The 20641-nt window shown below is 43.8% G+C and overlaps 1 protein-coding gene across 2 annotated transcripts; it reads right to left on the bottom strand.

Moving 5' to 3' along the window:
• Positions 1-238: 238 nt before the first annotated feature.
• Positions 239-16481, bottom strand: LOC311144596 (transcription factor AP-4-like). 2 transcript variants are annotated; one of them, XM_084180629.1, is made up of 7 exons: positions 16095-16481; positions 13551-13716; positions 12563-12661; positions 12073-12261; positions 6087-6185; positions 4325-4492; positions 239-4054 (listed from the first exon to the last, which is right to left on the bottom strand). In XM_084180629.1, the coding sequence occupies exons 1-7, from the start codon at positions 16181-16183 to the stop codon at positions 3902-3904; spliced, it is 963 nt and encodes a 320-aa protein (XP_084036755.1). In that variant the 5' UTR covers positions 16184-16481; the 3' UTR covers positions 239-3901. The 2 variants fall into 2 exon arrangements, with proteins under 2 accessions (XP_084036755.1, XP_084036754.1); XM_084180628.1 differs by having other exon boundaries at positions 13509-13716.
• Positions 16482-20641: the final 4160 nt, after the last annotated feature.

The following is a 20641-nucleotide window of genomic DNA, read 5'->3' on the forward strand; positions in this document are numbered from 1 at the left end:
GAAGGAGAGCGAGAACCTGGGCCATGTTCAATAAAACCTGTTTTATGACTACAGAACACAACCCTTTTTTAACCCTTTGCTATAACATCACCGGTATCATAGAAATTGCACTGCCTTAAACATTTCATAAGTTAAAAACAGATATTCATCTGACATAGTTAAATTGCTCTTAAATGCTAACATGCTAGCTACACAAAGTGATAGCGATAACAAACAGAAACGAGACCAACTTGTAAAAAATGAAGTACAAACTTTATTATTCTGTCTTTACAAAAGGCACAAGCCTCTTTATCCGCCCACAAGTTTATTCTTCTTTAAAAAAACTCAAAATATAATAGCTTCTCAACGACCGTGTGGACTGACTGTCCAACAAAACATAATTAAGACAACAGATAAAGAGGAGCTGGGGAGGAGAGGAGGGCGAGGGAAGACAGGATGAGAGTCTTGTGTTGACTACATACAGACAAAGAGATGAGGGACAGACAGACAGGGGTCGTATTCACTAGGGCACACCGTAGCAATGGAAAACGAAAACAACTGTTTCTTATTGGGCAAGGTCAGGTAGTGCTGTTTCAGTCCATTTTCTTCCGTTTGGTGCCAAATGAATACACCCAGGGTATATGACCGGGTCAGACACAGGAAAATACACAGCTGTGTGGTTTTAGTCTCACAACATATCAAGAGCTTCAGCCAAGGAGAGGCCCCCTTTAAGAAAAATAAGAGGAACCCTCTCCCATATATAGTACAGTAAGTGCTTTAGAATCGTAACCCCCCATTCAATGACCCCCCTCCCTGACCCCGCCCTCCTCACAGACAATCTGTTATGTATCTTACAGAAATATTGGATAGCCTAGAAGATACACCAAAAAATCAATGGGACAGTGCTTGGCATCAGCAGAGGAAATGTTTGAACACAGGTACTGAAAAGGGGTACGAAAAGGTTTCTACAGACAAAATAACATTTTGTTCAGCAATCAATATTGAGGACTGCCCCCTCCAATCCAGATTATAAGGTTTATAGAGGGCACACCCCAAGAATCACTGACCATTTCCAAATAATGGAACTCAACATGGCTAAGGGAAAGTACTGTATATGTATCGCAGTAACCATTCAGCTTGTTTTCTGCCTGGGTGAACACAGTGGTCGCGTTCCAGGTGGACTATATTGCAGTCTCACTGCACGCAGCAACCTATGGTTGCGTGCCACGTCATTGACTTTCCAGTCGGGCATCAGTTGGCTGTATAATTTTGTGGTAAGCTGATACAAAAACACCTATCCAGGCGTTGTGAGGTCTGGCAGGCGGCTGCAATGAAGTGGCCTTGAATGTGGCCAGTGTGACTCCACTGTAAATACCAAGAAGGAAGGATAAGAGGGAGATGCGTCTAATCTGTCCAGCAGTAAAGGACTCCCTCTACACTCAAAGGGAAGACATAAGGGACAATCAACATATCAATCCAATTTGCCATCAAATTATTTTGCATCAAAATCGATCCCTTTGTTTTTGGCCGTATTGTGGCCAAAACCGTTGCTTTTTGCTCTTGAAAAGTGCCAGTTAAAGATGCTAAATGTAATGGTAGAATCTTCTGGAATGTCTAAAAACAATGCATCCACAGCACACTAAAGCCATGCATAAGCCGCCAAGTGTGTGTTTATATTGAGAGGTTCTCGACAAAAAGGTTTACCGTATCAATCCTATTGAACAGTGTTCAGGCTTTCCCTATAGGTGTAGCCAGCCTCTACCTCTTTCTCGCTCTGACTCCAGGGCTGAGTTAAGGCTGGCCTCACAGTGCCTACCATGCACATTAGAAGCTGTGTTATGGCAAGCCGCTGCCCCTCCTCTCTCTCCGCACACCCCAGGCAGTGTGTTATACTGGATGCAATCCAGATGGGCATATTCTGCACAATTTCTGCAGGTATTGCAAGGATCTGACAATCTGCACAGAATCTGGGTCTCTTGAACACACCCTTACTGTACATCGGTATGTCTGCACTCACCCCTCACTCCAGGGGATAGGAGAACCTCCAATAGATCATGGTTTCAATCAGGTCAGCCTGGGCAAACTCCGGGACCTCTCAAAAAATGTTTTGAAAAAGTGTCTGTGGTTCCTGTAAAACCACTGCCGTATTTGAGGCACAACAAAACAATCATATTAAGACAGACTTTACAGAGAGAATGATACACGCTCAAAAGCACAATATTAAAAACCGACAATAGCCAGGGATGCTAACTGGTGAGTGCCCAAAAAGGTGACCAAAAAATTTCGCGCGGAAACACGCAAAAAATTATTGGAAACTGCAAGAAAATGTGCCTATTTTCAGTGGGGGTTGTCACAATATCAACATTTGACTAATTATGTGATACCAAGCCAAGTATTACGATGCCGAGTAGTATCGTGATACCAGTGTTTGCCCTGCCCCCGTTCAGGACGCCTGTTCCTATTAGTGAATACATAGAGTGAAATGCTCAGTCAATCGATATCATTGGCCGTTCAGGATCTAAACTCACAAACATCAGAGAGATGTTTCCAAAACTCTGAGACAAATTGTGGGAGGAGCTTTATCAGATGATGGGAGGAGCTTTATAAGATGCGGGACCATTAATTGCACAGGAGGGTGTGTGTGTTCTCCTACAATATCAAAAAGAGGCCTGTCCCAAATACAGGGCTTTCCTCGCCCCGAACACAACCCACCTAATGACAGTGTGGAGCTGGATACACCAGCCTACCCTATGTGTATAAGAGCAAAAACACACAGAAAGGGTTTTAAAAACTCAGACGTACCCATCGATTAACTTATACAACAAGCTAGATGCCAAAATGTCCGAAGCAACAGACAAAAAGGTGAATCAGTGATACAGGTTCTGTGCTGTACTGTACTACTGAGGGAACCAACATACTTTTTTGTAGTTAGGGGAGAGCGTGGCCTACATAAATGTGTACTGGGAACCCAGCCCAGTAAAAAGAGAAAGAGGGAAGCGTAAGTGCACTCCTCCTCTTTCCATAGCAAGCTTAGCTTTAGCTTGGTCTCCTAACAGCACCACTGAAATGAACAGAGACTAGATAGCGACCTCTAGCTGTGTCAATATGGGGCCTTTTCTTTGTTGTCACGTTTCAGTACAATCCCTGTGATTTATCCACCAGAGAACACAAGATCAAAAGGAAAACCTCTAACGCAAACTCTTACAAATTCTTTGTGAAGTCAAACAGAAAATCGACAACATTTTCTCTTACTAAGGTGTGTTGGATCTGATTCAGAATGTGTCTTTGAATGCTCACAGTGTCTCATCGCTCAGGGGAGATCCCCTCTGGGCAGAGATATGGTGAAGAGATACAGGAAGTAGAAGATTTCTTGGAGAGATGATCTCTAGTATGGGGGGTATGGGGTCGCCTGGGATGGCTGTGCTGCTGGTTGGGGTACACCTTTCCTATCCAGGCGCGCTCTCCTGCTTGCTGGGCATAAATTGCTTGGTTGGTTTTGGAGAAGGTGAAAAAGAGTCTCCATTGGACGACTGAGCCAGGGGACCAGGCTGGACCTGGGTGTGAGACCTCTATACTCATGCAGCCCTCTAGAGCAGCAGGTCCCAGAGAGGGAGTGGGTTGGATGGGTGCGTCGTGACCGATGGGAAGGCTGCTGGCTGCTTGAGCTATGTGGAACTGTCAGGTCAACCCATCACCTTTCCACTGATTGTTTTGGTCCGGTTTGAGAAGAAGCAAGAAAGCAAAAAAGAGAGAGACAGAAAGAAGTGTGTATGTGTAAGTATCCGGTTACAGTAGACTATCCTAGTTCAGTGTGTGTGTGAGTCTGATCCGTCTAGCCAACCTAATAAATGTCCATATAGCCAGAGTATTGTGGGTGTTGTACAGGGCCCCCTCTCGTGGCCCCTGTGTGTGATGGGAGGCCTCAGGGCAGTGAGCAGTCCTCTGGCCCCTCGCTGTCGGAAGCCGTGTCGGACCCCGCTGTGTCTGTGAGGGCGCGCCCCTGGGTGACGATCACCGCCCGCCGCTGCTCCTCCTCCCCCACCTTCTCCTGGATGCTCTCAATGTGCTGGATGGCCTGGAGGTGGAGGGAAAGAGAGAGAGATATGGAAGGAAGCAGAAAGTGAGTGACAAACAGCAGTGGCAGACGCAGTGAGTACAGCACCATCTGGTGTTCACACGTGGAAATGCACTGACAATTGCCACCTGACTGAAGAAAAATCTATCTGCAGCATACCAAAGATAACAGTTGCTAAATTCCCCATAAATTCAGAGAGCGAACAGTTTTTTCCCTGCATTTGATAGAACTACAATTTCTCCACAGCTGTTGACGTCTTCCATGTCTCACCTGCACAATGGTGTCCAGGTTCTGGCGAGACGTGGATGCTGTGTTGATGACCGAGGCAGGGCCCATGGTTACCACGGTGACATGATGGGGAGGCGGGGCCGGTGCGGGGGCCGGGACGATGACCGTGGCGTGGTGGGTGGGGGCGGGTGGTGACCTAGGGGCCAGCACCTGGAGGAACAGGAGGATGAAGAGGTCACAGAGATATACGTTGTGCATGTTAGAGAGTGACTACATTAGAGTCGGACTGCACAGAATCACAGATCTACAAATCACCTTCCATCCCAAATAACTACATATTCATGGGATCAAGATGAGTGATTCTGCACCTCTCCTTGCCCAAACCGATCCCCTAAAACACGCTGTCTGACACTTTCACTCAATGAAAAGCAGATATTTAGAAAGAGCAAGCCATTTGGTTCAGTCATCCTAAAACGCCACATGATGACCTACAACAGATTATATCCAAGCTTTATTATTTAGGTAATAACAAGAAAATATATCAGCACACTCATCTTCCCAACACCTCTTTCCTAGGAGCTTCTGGTGCCCTCTGGTGAACAACAATAACACTAACCATAGACCTTACTATGTTCCTCTCACTACATGTTCTGCAGCCTGAGTCCAAGTGACACTGTTTGTCATCATGTTGTTCCCTATTCAATCTGAGATGCCACTGGGAGGGAGGGAGAGGGGGAGAGAGACAGTCACCGCAGAGACTGGGATTTCTAGGGCCCTATAAAAATCTGCGTTGAGGAGAACGCTGACGGAATCACGGAATCCAGACATTAAAACGAAATTCAAAAATGTATTGAACTTAGCTGGAAATCAACTACATTTATTAGAAAATACATTCATTTGCCCAAGATTATCCTGACGCACAAAATGCATCAGTGATTCGTATTTTCCTTCAACTTTCTGAAGAGGCAACGGCACAGGAATGTCCATGTCTGTGTGTGCACGTTTATCTACCACTTCGTGTAGCCGCTAGCGATGATGCTAATGTAATGACAACAGTCTTCTGGTAGATGGAAAGGTTTTCCCCAAAACCTTTAAATTACATGTTAACTAAAAAAGTAGCCTACCTGGCAGAATGATATCATGATTATTTGCATAAATCGAGTGGCCATTTGTTTGGCAAACTCTGCAATCAAATGAGCGCTACAGAAACATTGCTACCCAAACAACAGTCTCTGGCTGGTGTGCAGTTCAATTCAAGGGTAACTACACCCCAAAATCAACCTTTCTTTTTTCCAGACCTCAAAAGTTGTCTCCTGGTGTGGTCTAAGCAATGTTGTGGACTTAGAACATCCAATTGTGTTGTTTTTCTATAAAACATGTGTGACTTTGAGAGCGAAAACCTGAAAAAACAGAAACCTGGAAAAACAAAACGGAGAAAACTGAATTTGGGGGGGGGGGGGGGGGGGTTAACAGAATCAGGCAAAAACAAAACAATATGGGGCTCTAGAATGATTCCCGGGCTCTCAGGGATGTGATAGAAACGTAAAGTGATCTGTGCGCCGGTAATGGAGAGTCGACTGGAAATGTGTCAGAGCTGTTGACCACGGTAAACCTTGAGCTCAGCTATAGGTCATTCTCAGACGGGTTGTGTTGATGCGTTTCCACTGTGGCGATTTAGAGTCTTCCTGACGCCTCTGGAGACAATAATGTATGTCACATCAGAACATATGTCAGTCATATCATTAATGTGTGTGTGTGTTGATATGTGAGTGTGATTGTATGTCTCTCAGTCTCTTTCTCTCACCTGTGGGCTGTGAGCTGTGGTGCTGGCTCTCTCCTGCTTCTTGGAGTGAGTTCCTAACACATGTTCAGGCTGAGTACCACCGACCACAACACAGCAGACCTGAGTGGTTAACAGAGGTAGGACTCAGACTGGAGACAATAACACGGCCATTATTGAATATGCACAGTCATCTATTATTGCATCTCTGTGCAACATTGCTAATGAGTATGGTCATTAAAGCCTTGGATTGGACACAATAGGGTCTTTATATACTGAACATAAATATAAACGCAATATGCAACAATTTCAAAGACTTTACTGAGAATCAGGAAATCAGTCAATTGAGATAAATTAATTAGGCCCTAATCTATGGATTTCACATGACTGGGAATACAGCTATGCATCTGTTGGTCACAAATACCTTTTAAAAAAGGTAGGGGCGTGGATTGGAAAACCAGTCAGTATCTGGTGTGACCACCATTTGCGTCATGCAGCGCGACACATCTCCTTTTCATAGAGTTGATCAGGCTGTTGATTGTGGCCTGTGGAATGTTGTCCTACTCCTCTTCAATGGCTGTGCTGTCATGACTTCCTCCGAAGCTGCCTCCTCTCCTTGTTCGGGCAGGCCTCGGCGTTCGTCGTCACCGGTCTTCTAGCCACTGCCGCTCCTCATCTCATCATTCCATTTGTTTTGTCTTGTTTATTACACACACCTGGTTCATATCCCCTCATCAGTACCTGTATAAGTGTTCCCTCTGCCCCCTTGTCTTTGTGTGTGATTGTTTATTGTGGAGGTTAGTTTAGCTCGGTGGAGCGCTTGTATTTTGTATCGCCGGGATATTCACCCGTGTGCCTTGTTGTTTCCAGTGCGCTGGAGTGTTTGACGCATTGCTGCGTACCGCTGTGTCAACGGAATAAACCCGTTATTCTGTTATTTACCCTCCTGCGCCTGACACCTTCAAATCATATCACCACATGTGCGAAGTTGCTGGATATTGGCAGGAACTGGAACACGCTGTCGTACACGTCAATCCAGAGCATCTCAAACACGCTCAACGGGTGACACTGTCGTCTGGTGAGCATGCAGGCCAAAAAAATAAAAAATAAAACTGCCACATTTTCAGCTTCCAGGAATTGTGTACAGATTCTTGCGACATGGGGCCGTGCATTATCATGCTGAAACATGAGGTGATGGCAGAGGATGAATGGCACGACAATGGGCCTCAGAATCTTGACACGATATCTCTGTGCATTCATATTGCCATAGATAAAATGCAATTGTGCTCATTGTCCATAGCTTATGCCTGCCCATAGCATAACCCCACCGCCATCATGGGGCACTCTGTTCACAACGTTGACATCAGCAAACCACTCGCCCACACAACGCCATACACGTGGTCTGCGGTTGTTTGGCCAGTTGGACGTACTGCCAAATTCTCTAAAACGACGTTGGAGGTGGCTTATGGTAGGAAAATGTACATTCTATTCTCTGGCAACATCTCTGGTGGACATTCCTGCAGTCAGCATGCCAATTGCATGCTCCCTCAAAACTTGAGATATCTGTGGCATTGTGTTGTGTGACAAAACTGCACATTTTAGAGTGGCCTTTTATTGTCCCCAGCACAAGGTGCACCTGTGTAATGATCATGCTGTTTAATCAGCTTCTTGATATGCCACACCTGTCAGGTGGGTGGATTATCTTGGCAAAGGAGAAATGCTCACTAACAGGGATTTAAACTAATTTGTGCACAACATTTTAGAGAAATAAGCTTTTTGTGCTTTTTCTGGGATATTTTATTTCAGCGCATGAAACATGAGACTAACACTATATTTTTGTTCAGTGTAGTTAATCAGATACACAGGGTTCGTACTTACATTGGCAAGTCAAATTCAAGGACTCTTTCATTTTACATTACATTTTAGTCATTTAGCAGACGCTCTTATCCAGAGCGACTAACAGTTAGTGAATACATTTTTTATTTTATTTTTATACTGGCCCCCCGTGGGAATCGAACCCACAACCCTGGCGTTGCAAACGCCATGCTCTATCAACAGAGCTACATCCCTGCCGGCCATTCCCTCCCCTACCCTGGACGACGCTGGGCCAATTGTGCGCCGCCCATGAGTCTCCCGGTCGCGGCAGGCTGCGACAGAGCCTGGATTCGAACCAGGATCTCTAGTGGCACAGTTAGCACTGCGATGCAGTGCCTTTGACCACTGCGCCACTCAGGAGGCTATATAAAAAATCTTCAAGCACATACAGTGGGGAGAACAAGTATTTGATACACTGCCGATTTTGCAGGTTTTCCTACTTACAAAGCATGTAGAGATCTGTAATTTTTATCATAGGTACACTTCAACTGTGAGAGACAGGATCTAAAAATCCAGAAAATCACATTGTATGATTTTTAAGTAATTAATTTGCATTTTATTGCATGACATAAGTATTTGATACATCAGAAAATCTGAACTTAATATTTGGTACAGAAACTTTTGTTTGCAATTACAGAGATCATACGTTTCCTGTAGGTCTTGACCAGGTTTGCACACACTGCAGCAGGGATTTTGGCCCACTCCTCCATACAGACCTTCTCCAGATCCTTCAGGTTTTGAGGCTGTCGCTGGGCAATACGGACTTTCAGCTCCCTCCAGAGATTTTCTATTGGGTTCAAGTCTGGAGACTGGCTAGGCCACTCCAAAACCTTGAGATGCTTCTTACGGAGCCACTCCTTAGTTGCCCTGGCTGTGTGTTTCGGGTCGTTGTCATGCTGGAAGACCCAGCCACGACCCATCTTCAATGCTCTTACTGAGGGAAGGAGGTTGTTGGCCAAGATCTTGCGATACATGGCCCCATCCATCCTCCCCTCAATACGGTGCAGTCGTCCTGTCCCCTTTGCAGAAAAGCATCCCCAAAGAATGATGATGTTTCCACCTCCATGCTTCACGGTTGGGATGGTGTTCTTGGGGTTGTACTCATCCTTCTTCTTCCTCCAAACACGGCGAGTGGTTTAGACCAAAAAGCTCTATTTTTGTCTCATCAGACCACATGACCTCCCATTCCTCCTCTGGATCATCCAGATGGTCATTGGCAAACTTCAGACGGGCCTGTACATGCGCTGGCTTGAGCAGGGGGACCTTGCGTGCGCTGCAGGATTTTCATCCATGACGGCGTAGTGTGTTACTAATGGTTTTCTTTGAGACTGTGGTCCCAGCACTCTTCAGGTCATTGACCAGGTCCTGCCGTGTAGTTCTGGGCTGATCCCTCACCTTCCTCATGATCATTGATGCCCCACGAGGTGAGATCTTGCATGGAGCCCCAGACCGAGGGTGATTGACCGTCATCTTGAACTTCTTCCATTTTCTAATAATTGCGCCAACAGTTGTTGCCTTCTCACCAAGCTGCTTGCCTATTGTCCTGTAGCCCATCCCAGCCTTGTGCAGGTCTACAATTTTATCCCTGATGTCCTTACACAGCTCTCTGGTCTTGGCCATTGTGGAGAGGTTGGAGTCTGTTTGATTGAGTGTGTGGACAGGTGTCTTTTATATAGGTAACGAGTTCAAACAGGTGCAGTTAATACAGGTAATGAGAGGAGAACAGGAGGGCTTCTTAACGAAAAACTAACAGGTCTGTGAGAGACGGAATTCCTACTGGTTGGTAGGTGATCAAATACTTATGTCATGCAATAAAATGCAAATTAATTACTTAAAAATCATACAATGTGATTTTCTGGATTTTTGTTTTAGATTCCATCTCTCACAGTTGAAGTGTACCTATGATAAAAATTACAGACCTCTACATGCTTTGTAAGTAGGAAAACCTGCAAAATCGGCAGTGTATCAAATACTTGTTCTCCCCACTGTAGTACCCCTTTCCTGAAGTCAAATGATCAAATCGTCCTCTAGTGGCCTCATGGGTGTAATGTTATTTTTTTTCCGTAATATATATATATACATATAAAAAATTAAACAGCCAAAATCCAGTGTTTCTATGTCAAACGGCTTTGTTATATTTCAGTCTTCTCTGATGTACACTACCAGTCAACATTTTGGACACACCTACTCATTCAAGGGTTTTTCTTTATTTTAACTTTTAAAAATGTTTGCATTGTAGAATAATAGTGAAGACATCAAAACTATGAAATAACACCTATGGAATCATGTAGTAACCAAAAAAGTGTTAAACAAATCAAAATATATTTTGAGATTCTTCAAATAGCCACCCTTTGCCTTGATGACAGCTTTGCACACTCTTGGCATTCTCTCAACCAGCTTCATGAGGTAGTCACCTGGAATGCATTTCAATTAACAGGAGTGCCTTGTTAAAAGTTAATTTGTGGAATTTCTTTCCATCTTAATGCGTTTGAGCCAATCAGTTGTGTTGTGACAAGGTAGGGGGGGTATACAGACGATAGCCCTATTTGGTAAAAGACCAAGTCCATATTATGGCAAGAACAGCTCAAATAAGCAAAGAGAAACGACAGTCCATCATTACTTTAAGACATGAAAGTCAGTCAATACGGAACATTTCAAGAACTTTGAAAGTTTCTTCAATCTTAAGGGAAAAACACACTGTTAAAACGGGAGTAAATGTGGACAGTGAGAAAGACCGTTTGACTTGCCCAGGTAGCGCTTGCAGTCCTTCATTTTGCAAATCAGCTCGCAACTCAAGCAACTGCTTTTCAGTTTAGACTGAGTATTCATTTGATTTAGCTGTCCAGTGTGCTAGCAGTAAAATTGCCATGAGAAAAAGGTTTGTGGAAAAAGCAACTCCATCACGAGCCTCTCATCATTGAAGGGATAGTTTGCCAAAAATAGAATTATATTTTTTTCACTTGGCTATTATTAGGCTCATGTAGACAGTTAGGAGTGTATAAATAATCCACATGATTGTCTCAGCAAGTTAAATAGATAGAACAAAACATGTTTATGAGTTTTCTGTGATGCAAACTTTAGTTTTTTGGTCTATATCTGGCAGAACTTTTTTGGGGGCTGGTAAAAAGTCTGAGTAGCTGGCAATTTTTTTAGCTTCCCAAATATGTTATTTCATGCCCATATGTTGGAGTGAAAGACAATTCAATTTATGGCATGTGTGAAGGTAAAACAAAATACAATTTTTGGGCAAGTGATCATAATCTTCAGGCAAGTTAAAACTGCTCCCAATTTACCATATGGGCAAGTGCCATTGACAGCTTAATTTCAATCCCTGAGTGTGCATTACCACTAAAACTAATGCATTTCTTTTATAGGCCTTCCCAATGGTACTATGCATTGCCATTCTAATTGATTGGATGCACGTATGGCGAATTTTGTAGCCTACCGGTAGAGATGTTGGCGACACAAACACACTGATAAAGCCTGTCCATGTAGGCTAGCAGTAGCATTAATCTCACCCTGTCCATGTAGGCTAGCAGTAGCATTAATCTCACCCTGTCCATGTAGCCTAGCAGTAGCATTAATCTCACCCTGTCCATGTAGGCTAGCAGTAGCATTAATCTCACCCTGTCCATGTAACCTAGCAGTAGCATTAATCTCACCCTGTCCATGTAGCCTAGCAGTAGCATTAATCTCACCCTCGCCATTTGAGATGTTGAAGGGTTTGTATCATGTTTTTTCAAATGAGAAAGCAACCCCGAAAATCAGTTTCCTTTGTAATGGAACGCTTTGTATGGAAAGCCAAGTTGTCGTCCTCATAAAATGGTTTTACTGCAACAAACTAACCCAACACCTGTCAATTGAAATGGTGGGAAACAAACGAAAGTGTCTAAATCTCTCACAAAAACTGAATAGAAATTAAATCAATGGATAATTATATCGGAGCAGGAGAGCTTACAATAATTTCAAGGCTTTTTCAAGGACCAAATTGAGGAAACATCTGAGTTTCAACTCAAGGTTTTCCAGTACTTGATTTTCTGAGCTCCAAATTCAAGTACTTCAATCACTCTGTGCAAACACTGAATATGGTGTGTCCTGACAATTCCTTGTTGTGATTGTGCATCTCTGTTCCTACCTCCTCCTGTCTCAAATGCTCCTCCAGCATCATGCGGACAGAGCGCTCCTTGTCCAGCTGCTGTCTCAGCTCCATCATCTCCCTCCGCAGGTCCTCCGTCTTCTCCTCCTCCAGAATGTCTGGGGAACCGATCCCTTCATCCTTCTCCTCCGCCCCGCGCCTCCTCTTTGGGGAGGAGCCGCTGAACTCCTGTTGGAGCAAGAGAGGGAGCGAAACGAGGGAGGGAGAGTCAGTCATGGAGGACTAAGATAGGGTTGATTTGGACTACGGCGGGTGATTCCTTCCATTGCAGTGTGTTTGATGAACAGTCTATGAACTAAGGAATGGACACAGAAATGTAAACTGAATTTTAAGCGCTGAGAAGAGTAGAACATTTCTCATCTACTGAGGCCAGATTACTATTGTTAAAAAACCAAGTAATGATTCTGAGCACAGAGATCCACGTGCTGGTAGGAACTACTGGTGACACCAAATGATGACTGGGTCTCACCTGAATGAAGCGTTTGAGCTGGCTGTTCTGCTGCAGTAGCCGTGTCTTCTCCTGCTCCAGAGCAAAGATGTACTCTGCTGTCTGCTGCAAGATGGCCGCCTGTAGAGGAGTAAACACTGATTCAACTACGACAAAATTATACATAGCAGCAACAAGAGCCTGTACAACTTCAAAGGGAAGACTTGCTAGCAACTTATCAGTACGTGTTACATATCTAGAATCATAATAATAAATAATATGCCATTTAGCAGACGCTTTTATCCAAAGCGACTTACAGTCATGCGTGCATACATTTTTGTGTATGGGTGGTCCCGGGGATCGAACCCACTACCTTGGCGTTACAAGCGCCGTGCTCTACCAGCTGAGCTACAGAGGACCGTACTGTACTAGGAGAGGACCGTATGTACTGGGAGTTGAACAGGCATGGCAATCTGACCTTAAAGCTTCAAGTTTAACCTACTAACCCAATCTCCCTGTCTGACTGATCTCTCTAGACTTTAACCTACTTTCCCTGTCTGTCTGACCTCTCTAGACTTTAACCTACTATCCCACTTTCCCTGTCTGTCTGACCTCTCTAGACTTTAACCTACTATCCCACTTTCCCTGTCTGTCTGACCTCTCTAGACTTTAACCTACTATCCCACTTTCCCTGTCTGTCTGACCTCTCTAGACTTTAACCTACTATCCCACTTTCCCTGTCTGTCTGACCTCTCTAGACTTTAACCTACTATCCCACTTTCCCTGTCTGACTGATCTCTCCAACTCCTTCCTATCTGACCTTGCTAAAAGTTCTCTCCATTTCCTTCTCTCTTGGACCACAATGTGTGGCAGACTTTTCTGCATTTATTGTGTCCTCTTATGATTTCATTAATGCACGTTGTCTTTTGCTATGCGTTTTTTCATTTGTTATTATCTAATAAACAAGTCAAATCAAAGTCTGACCTACCTTGCTGAGTTTCTCTCCCTTCCTTTCCTCCCTCGGACCCACCTTGCTGAGTTTCTCTCCGTCGCTGTGGGGGATGAGCGTCTTGAGCGATTGGAAGCCGGAGTTGATGCTCTGCATGCGCCGCCGCTCGTTGCTGTTGGCGATCTCCCGACGGATCCGCCGCTCCTGGTCGCGCGCAGTCTCGGGGGTCAGGGGAATGTTCGCCAGGCTGGGGGGAGGAAGAGAAGAGGTCGTAAGGTTACACACTAGGGGTCGAAGGTCTAGATATCAAGCGAGCTCTTCAAGTTGACCTCAAGTCACAAGTTGACCTTTTTGGGCCAGTTTTGAATGGAGTATATATTCAAAACATTTACGTCATTTAGCAGACACTCTTATCCAGAGCGACTTACAGTTAGTGCATACATTTTTATTTTTCATACTGGCCCCCATGGGAATCGAACCCACAACCCTGACGTTGCAAACGCCATGCTCTACCAACTGAGCTACATCCCTGCCGGCCATTCCCTCCCCTACCCTGGGCCAATTGTGCGCCGCCCCATGGGTCTCCTGGTCGCGGCCGGCTACGACAGAGCCTGGATTCGAACCAGGATCTCTAGTGGCACAGCTAGCACGCTTAGACCACTGCGCCAAACATAAATGAACCTACTGTGAGCCACAGTGTAGCTAAGTATGAACTATCAAAACAGGCCAGAAAACAAAGCATTGTTGAGCTTTCAAAACAGATCCACTGTGATGGTCAATTTCAATGCTAGAAATACAGTAACAACAATGTCATGTGCCATGCTTTGTATGTACCAAGCTGACTATGCCCTGAGAAAACAGCATGAAAGTGCAGAACAGGCTTTGATGCAGTTTTCTTATAAAACCCTAGCAGACGCTTCACATGGCCCACTGCACAACACAATGCTGACTTTCCTGCTAGATCCCCTGGCCAAACCCCATTGTTTCAGAACTCTGAACCCACGGAACACAGCCTGTGAGAATTCCAACCATAAAAGCATTCGTCATCCTGATTTGTTCAGCATGGCTCCCACACATATTCCATTTGGGATGGGAAATGTATAATTGAACTTCCACTAACATCCTCTGTATCTAATGGCAGTATCACTTGGACGCTTTCTTGTAGCAAGGCTCTTATCAGTACTGACTCAGCTGCCTCAGAGCAAACACAGGGAACAATTGTGCAGACACAGATGGGGAGAGAGACCATGTCTGCTGCTTCCTTACATCCCAGAAACCAGCCAGCAAACACAGCCTCTGCCAAATCACGACTGGGTGGTAGCGACTAGCGAGCCCATTCACAAATACAACCACCATAGCTTGACAGACTAGGAACAGTATATTAGATGAGTTGCTTTCAACAGGGTTCTCAATGAAAATAAATACAATTCAAATTATTGCAACAGTAACATAAACATATTAATGTATTATCATAAATATATATTTGTAAGTGAGAAATTATGTTTGAGAATGTATTATGGCCATAAAGACTAGAATTGAGTGTTGCTTGCACAATTTTATACAAAATCCTACATTCAGAATTTTACACAATTCGAAAATAGAACTACATTTCCCAGACCACGTGCGCAGACCACACTTTATCCCTCATCTCCACCTCCCCTGTCTAGAAAAGGTTGCAAATGCATCGACTGGCCTTCCACCATACACACCCCCTTATTAAAAAGACCACTATTACATTTCTCAATCGGTTGCGGAATGACTCGCGGCAACACAATAAATCTCAAACGTACCAATCTGTTTTAGAATGTATCGCGCCCACACACTACCGCGTTAAAAAACACACTAATCGAGCCCTCCGCCATTACAACAATGCGACTTCTTCCTCTGTCCATGCCGCAGCATGGCTGAGCTGCGGGATGAAAGACGCAGTGCATATGGCACTAGAGTGCACCAAAATGTGGCCAAGAATACCAGCGAAACTGTGATTTCGTTGCATAAATGCGATTACTTAAACTTTCGCCGTGAATTTCCATAAATTATCAGGAAATGTGAAGTTACTGGAAAGAAGACTACGCAAGATCCCCCAACACTTTAGCACAAGCATGGCCGCACTGCCCACAATAACTTCAGCGCGCTCCCCAACGAACTGAGCAAACAGTACCCCCTAGGACTTACGTGTGAGCTAAACTCTGGTGTGACACCTTTGTTATGCATGTGCAACCTCTCCTGCGCCTATGTAAATTAGTAAGCTTATCGAAAACATAACGTAACCGTTGGGAAAATATCAAAATAGCCAGGAATCTCTCGTAGCAGCGTGTTGTGCATGTAACCACGTGGGGTATGTTTGTTAGCTACTAAATGTCTCAATTTCGCTAAAGTAATGGTAAAATTACGTTACACAGGAATGCACTGAATCGTCTTCTACCTAATATGAGTACTTAATCGATTTTCAATAAAGATCATATTTGTCTCGCTCCCTGACAGTGGGTCGTGTACAGTACACAATAACATACAGATCATATCAAGCATGTTGCCACGCCACAGTCGCTAAGTGCGCTCCACAAGCAGAGATAAACAAATTGTTATCATATAAAATAAGGCGAAATAGTAAAAGTGCATACACACCTGCAAAGACCCCCAATCACTTCTTTATCCGTTTTCCTAAAATGTTGCAAGGAGGGCACCTTCTGTGCTGGTACCATGAAATACTCCATGCTTTCCTCTCCAGTTGTGTGTCCCCCAATTCCCGGTTCAAATGAATTAGCCAACTAAATCTGTTCCAGTTTCAGGTGCAAATTCCCTTGCTCATAAATCTAGAATAATTTCATAATTCGGAAAATTCCTTATGTAGTAGCAGAGCGCTCGGAGTTGTAATCTTACTCTACTTCCAGCTGATAGGATTCCCTCGTTGTGTGGCGCTCTCAATCTCTCTCTCTTTCCTTCTGCATGTACGTGTGTATGTGTGTAGTTGCAGCTGATCGGATGTCTTTCAAGGCGGGAAACAGCTGGTAGGAATCACACTGCACTATCAAAAGCCTCCTTCCGCGGACAGAGGGACTGCATGATGTAAACAAAGGACTATTTAAATCTACACTGGAGGGGGCGAGGCACGAGTCTGGTGGATTAAATGATAGCCACAAATGTATAATTGTCCGCATTGAGTGATTATAACGATCATTGATGGAATACTAGTAGCCTAATCTACATTTCTGATGACAATATCTTTTTTTATGAGGATTTTCCATGTAAGTTACCATAAAAAAATAATGTTTGCATGCATCACTTTGTTATTTTAAATCTACGATATTTTTCGAAATGTGAACGATAGAGCGGTGGAAACCAGTCTGTTGTAGGGGCGTGCACTGGTCTCCTCTTACCACTATGAAGCGAACAAGCGGGATCAGCTGACGAGTTGGCTGGGCTCACAAAAACAGCAACAAACTGTTGGGGGGGGGGCGAAGGGGAAAAGCGCCGAGAGAAAGAGGCTGACATTGAACAGCTGAATGTGTTCACCATTTTGGTTGTAGGAGAGGAGGAGGAGAGTTACCTAATCGCCACTCCTGCCTTGTTGGTGCGTGCTGTGCGAGCAGAACAGAGCTCGAGCCACAAAATGGGAGCCGTACCCTTGCACCCGGAAATGTGTGTAGCATAAACGTGTGTTACAATGTTGGTAAATTTGAATGCTGATCGTTCGCTGCTGCAACAATTGTTACACTTGCTGCTGCTGCTGTGTGCAATGTTGCATGACAGGCTATTACGACGTTATAGTATAGCGCCATCTTTCTCCCAAAACTGCAGGCACTGCAAATTTAGCACAGGATCATTTAGCTACTTATTGACACGCCCAAGCTATTGCTTTTCCTATGCTATTAGCGATTAATAGTCTTTATATGACATCATGACAGCGTTCTGTGACAAAGTCTGAATAGATAGGCTGGACATAGATTCATTGATAAAAAAAATGAAAGCCTACAGTCAGCTGATTTTGCTTCTAGGCTAAAGGAGCTCACTGGGTGGTCAGGCTAGATCCTGCTATGGAAAAGGAAGACCTGGCGCATGTCCTACAGCATGATGCAACATGCAACATACACAGTAACTATTTTCAGCTACTAAAGAGACATTATCTAGGAAGGCTATTCCATATTCCTATGTAACTTTAATATTGTGCCCATTGGCTACTGAATAACACACATGTAATAAATGGAGGGCAGGAATTATTAGAGCATTTTGCATTATTTCAGAGAACATTGTTAGTGTCATAGCCTACACACATAATTATATGCAATGTAGCCTATTACATAACTAATATGATTAACTATTAAGAGCCTAAACGCATGACTCCAGTCTAATTTCTGATTCTACCCTTCACACCTGAATCTGAGCATTCCCAACAGTATTTATTCAGTCATAAAGCATATGAACAACTGGATAAGTTTTACAGGAAAAAACCCTCTGCAACAAATCTAACATACATTGGCAAAGGTGGTCATTAATCTGTTATTACATATCTTGCACCAGTCATCATTGTTCATACGCCTACACTGCTCCTCCAGTTCACTGGTAACACACACACACACACACACACACACACACAGGCCCTGGGGGACAGCAAGGGACAGGGACGCTGGCATAATACCACAAAAGGACGAAGGCAACACAGTTGAACAGGAATATAATTCATTAGTTGTGTTTATATCATGTTTATATCCTTCAGTCTAACATGAACATAATATGTGTGTGAACATGTTGCTTGGGGGGCTATTGTTATATGTTATAATGTTATCTGTTACAAGTATTTTGCATATATTTACTTTAAATTTTCTAATATAACAGGTTCACACAAGCTGCTTTATGCACATAGGCCTACACATAAAGGCTATACAGTCAAGTAATGTTGTCAACCTGCCATTATGTTTAGAGTAATGTGATAACTGCTTGTCTGGAGGCTGTGGCGATACACACCGCTTACTGTTCACCTTAAGTAACCTGTTTGTATGGCTGTTTTCATCAATAATAATTATTGACACATTTATATAGGCTATGTTAAGTTGTGTACTTTAGTGTGAGGGTAATTGTTTATGAATTTAACATTTTTGGATGTACATGTACCACTAGGTACCAGCCACTAGGTCCAAAGATGTCTGTGCAACATGAGCGTTACATAACTTCATTGTTACTTAACGTTTGCCCCCATACATATTTACCCATATTTGCCCCGAGACAGACACATTCAGCCATTTACATGATCAATTATGAAGTTATGTTGCACTTGATCATCAATCCTAGTCTTGCGAGAGCTAGACCTATGTGCAACCCAGCACTAAAACACCGGACACAACTGGGCGGCAGGTTGCCAAGCGGTTAGAGTGTTGGGCCAGTTACCGAAAGGTCGCTGGTTTGTATACCCGAGCCGACAAGGTGAAAAATCTGAAATCTGTCAATATGCCCTTGAGCAAGGCAGTTAAACCTAATTTGCTCCAGGGGCGCTGTACCACTATGTCTGACCCTGTGAAACAACCCATTTCACTGCATGTGACAATAAAACATTTATTATTATTATTATTATTATTAACTACTCATCAAGATAATATGGCGTATTAATGCTGGGCTGGAACAAAAACCTGCTCACTTTGTAGCTCAGGACCAGATTGGAGATTAAAATTCTAAATGTACTGTTACTGATACGCCCTCTGGTGGTTGGATGAGGTAAAACAATGTTGCTGGTAAACACTTACCTGAAACACCATTATTGCTCTGGGGTTTTTGGTACCCGGAGGCAGTGTATCGGAGTTCTCCCTAAGCAACACAAGTGGGCTATGCCTAATGGTGCACTGCAATAATTTTACCTCATTATTAGGGCTATGGGCCTAGGTATGTGCCGCCTATTGTATTAGGGATTCATAGACTTGCTAGGTAGCCTAAGCACATTGTTTGGTCCCTGTAATTTCCTAAATTAATTTAGTAATTGAATAACAATAACATGACATTAGACAAAAAGATAGGCCTTTATATAGGTATATTTATAATAGTACTATTTTCTCCCATCCTCTCTAATAAACTAAACGCTATTGAATAGAAAATAAGCAAATGTCATTTAAAAGACACCAAAACAATTAAGAAACACGTTTGTTGAATATAAAGAAGTTAAGGGGTTAAATATGAGCACCAAATATGTGGCAAGGAGTTTTTTTTAAAGAAGCTCAGCAATTTCCTGTTTAAACTTGGGAAAACAGAGACGTGTCCACTAACACAGATGCATAAAAACATGCAAACCAATTGTCTCCTAACACATAAATAGCCCTTATGATTTTCTGTATGGTTCATTGTAAGAGTTAAAGAGGGTTAAAGATAAAGGTATGTCCAGGGGAGAGGGAGAGAGCCTTGTTTTGAGAGGAGCTGTGGACTGACTGCCCATGGTGGATGGGCGGAGCAGCAAGCATGCGCTGAGCTGGCAGAGCCGGGGCTAGTCCGCTGCGCGCAAGGAGAGGGAGATCACGGGCTGGCTCTGGTCCTCTCAGACGGACACGGGGAAACCACCTTACCAATCACGTCTCCTTGAGGGCTGAATAGGCGAGAACAGAAAAGAGCAAGAGAGAGAGTGAGAGGCAGGGAGAAATATAATAATATAAAGCTATAAGGACAACACCTCCGTTTGTAACCACAGGGAGTCGGCATCTGGAAACATAACGAGCGAAGAAGACCCCCCCTCGCGACATCTCTCGGCTCTGTATCTCCCAGCACACCCCTCCTATAGCCTACTCCCTGGAGAACGACCACCCATTGAACACCCTAATTGACCAGCGTTGTCATTAAGCGATGCACTTTGAATCCAAGACGAAACCGAACGCGTAATTTTGATGCACATTTTACAACCAGTGATCTTCATTTTCCAAAACGGAACAGTTTAGACTATGGATACAGTTTTGGGTGTTTAGCCTAAATTTAACGGGTTTCTGGTGACGTGAAATTATCTCATCCCAGGTAACTGACATCAACACTATACTATTATCTCTTATTGTTTGTGGAGGAGTCTTATCATCTTCGTTTTATTCAATTTTCCATTTTCTTTTTCAAACCAATGGTCTGGGAACGGACCGCCTCACTCGACACATAATATTTTATTTAGACGTGTCAGCTTCGTTTAGTGCTTCGAACAAGGACAACATTACAAA

This window comes from Coregonus lavaretus (genome assembly GCF_964263955.1).
Source record: "Coregonus lavaretus genome assembly, chromosome: 2".
In the NCBI taxonomy this organism is placed as follows: Eukaryota; Metazoa; Chordata; class Actinopteri; order Salmoniformes; family Salmonidae; genus Coregonus; species Coregonus lavaretus.

Excerpts from the sequence above, each read along its gene's own strand:
- LOC311144596 (XM_084180628.1), bottom strand. The coding sequence starts at position 16,183 with ATGGAGTATTTCATGGTACCAGCACAGAAGGTGCCCTCCTTGCAACAT. Across the intron at positions 12,662-13,508 it reads AGGGAGAGAAACTCAGCAAG|GCGGCCATCTTGCAGCAGAC; the intron begins GTAGGTCAGACT and ends ACTCCTCTACAG. Across the intron at positions 6,186-12,072 it reads AGCATTTGAGACAGGAGGAG|GTCTGCTGTGTTGTGGTCGG; the intron begins GTAGGAACAGAG and ends TTAACCACTCAG.